Genomic DNA, 2064 nt, shown 5'->3' with positions numbered 1-2064 from the left:
TTTGGCCACCACTGTATATATATATATATATATATATATATATATCTGAAATGAAAGATCCCTCCTGTTTTTATTTCTACAGGTTGTTGCAAGTTTAATACCCCACAAAGGCATTAAACCTGCGTTGTTCTGGCAAGTAAGTACATTTTACATTTATGTATTCATTTGTCTTTTCTTGTCAACAAACCATTTTGGTAACAATTTTTGCTATAGTTTTTGCTTCAGGCATACTGTGCAGGATTCAACCATGCTAACAGAAATGCAACAGCAACTAAGGTAAACAATGTTGTCTTTAATTAAAATTGAAATGATATAAAATAATGGTCTTTGTGGCAGATAACCACAGTTATTTCACTTTTTTTTGCTTAGGATAACAAAACGTCAATGAAGCAGTCCATTCTTATTGTTGGAACAGTTGCCTACTCAGCATTTGCAGGGGTAAGAGATTTTTGTCACAGTCCTGGCTTCTCAGTCAATAAACCGTTTTCATCTGATGATTTTATGTTCAGTTTATTGTTGACGTTACAGCAGGTGTGAGAATCTCATGAAACCTGTCAAGGTTCAAAGTTCATGTCCGGGTCATGTTACACCCCGATATAAAAAGAAAGAAACCAGTGATTATATTCATCTTAAAGAAATTAAATCCTTATTTAGGACCATTCAGATGTGTATTAAAGTGATAATAATGCAATATACGTAATTTTAATGACAATTAGGCACACATTTTCTCTAAATTATCATTATCATAATGCAAAAAAAATGTAATTCGAATTAATGTTTTGATGGGAAAATACTAAAATTAATTAAATATTAAAATATTTAGTTTAGATTTTGGGGTGAAGTGTGACCTGAATATGTTCTCTTTACAGGCTCTTCCTCAGATTATACTTAAGCGTTTTAGACTCATCGGTGCTGTGGCTGAGACCTTCTCTAGATCATTGTTACCTATTCCTCTCTCAGGTAAGAACACCAGAAAACAAATGCACACAATACACCTACAGCAGAGTGTGTTCATATTGTTATGCCATTTCATACATATTCCTGTCTAGAGTGTTCCCTCTAGGGTTATAATACCATTGAAACGTTTTGAACCAAACATGTGTATTTCTAGCCTGTCTAGCTGCGTTCAGTGTAATGGTGGTGAGAAGTGAAGAGGCCGATAATGGAATACGAGTGTTTGATTCTAAGGGCAATGCGGTCGGAGTCTCGAAGGCAGCTGGTTCTAAGGTGAGACTACAATAAAACCTTATGCCACCAAAGCTCCTTATCTTTAAACTATTTAAATATGTATTCTTTGTGTTGGTCACAGGCCATAAAAGAAACAGCCCTCTCAAGAGCTACTCTCTTTGGCACCACTGCAGCTTTTCCCACTTTACTGTTGGCTCTCCTTAAAAGGTACAAGTCAAAATGGGTTGCTTTCCATTTTACAAGTTGACTTGTAAAAGTTTTAAGTGTGATAATGTGAACTCTGCTGTCAATGTTTCAGGGCAAAGTTTGTTCAGAGGAACCCAATGATAATCGCTCCTGTTCGGCATGTCAGTACTGCCATTATTTTTGGCCTGATGATTCCTGTATCCTTCAGTCTTTTTCCACAGTTTGGCAAGGTAACACACATTAGATTCATAACAAACCAGGTTATCATACTTTATCATTTTAATTTCGTAAATGCATTCATCAATTCTCTGAATGTTTTCATCAAAAATCGCATTCTCAATCACCATTGATAAGCATGATTCAGAACCAACCTATTTTTTTATTTGCAGATAAAGAAGGAGAATTTAGAGGAATTTCAGTCACTTGACGGTCACAGTGAACTGTTTTACCACAGAGGACTGTAATGTTGCCATTGCCAGCTTTCCTATTTGACTGTGAATTTTATTGACAGATCTTGCTGACATTAAACTGAACTAGTATACTAAAAGTCCCCTGTATTTCAACAAAATTTCAAAAAGGTGGCTACTTTAAGTTTTAAAAGAATGCACATTTTCTCAAAAGGGTTTATGAGCTACTAATCAATGCTATACTAATACTCAATGACCAAAGGAAGAAGTACAACTCTACGGT

General features: G+C 35.2%; 1 protein-coding gene across 2 annotated transcripts in view; it reads left to right on the top strand.

Annotated features, from left to right (window-relative positions):
• Positions 1–1858, top strand: part of sfxn4 (sideroflexin 4) — a 5967-nt gene extending 4109 nt beyond the window's left edge. For both annotated transcript variants that reach the window (XM_016499843.1, XM_016499842.1), the window contains exons 7-14: positions 83–136; positions 214–276; positions 370–438; positions 870–960; positions 1112–1227; positions 1310–1395; positions 1487–1604; positions 1764–1858. In XM_016499843.1, coding sequence (XP_016355329.1) covers positions 83–136; positions 214–276; positions 370–438; positions 870–960; positions 1112–1227; positions 1310–1395; positions 1487–1604; positions 1764–1838 — 672 coding nt within the window. In that variant the 3' untranslated portion in view covers positions 1839–1858. The remainder of the gene's footprint in view (positions 1–82; positions 137–213; positions 277–369; positions 439–869; positions 961–1111; positions 1228–1309; positions 1396–1486; positions 1605–1763) is intronic.
• The last annotated feature ends 206 nt before the right edge of the window (positions 1859–2064 follow it).

This window comes from Sinocyclocheilus anshuiensis, unplaced genomic scaffold, assembly GCF_001515605.1.
Source record: "Sinocyclocheilus anshuiensis isolate Anshui unplaced genomic scaffold, SAMN03320099.WGS_v1.1 scaffold1015, whole genome shotgun sequence".
Taxonomy (NCBI): Eukaryota; Metazoa; Chordata; class Actinopteri; order Cypriniformes; family Cyprinidae; genus Sinocyclocheilus; species Sinocyclocheilus anshuiensis.
Note: the sequence above shows the minus strand (reverse complement) of the source record. Positions and strands in the feature narration are given on the sequence as shown.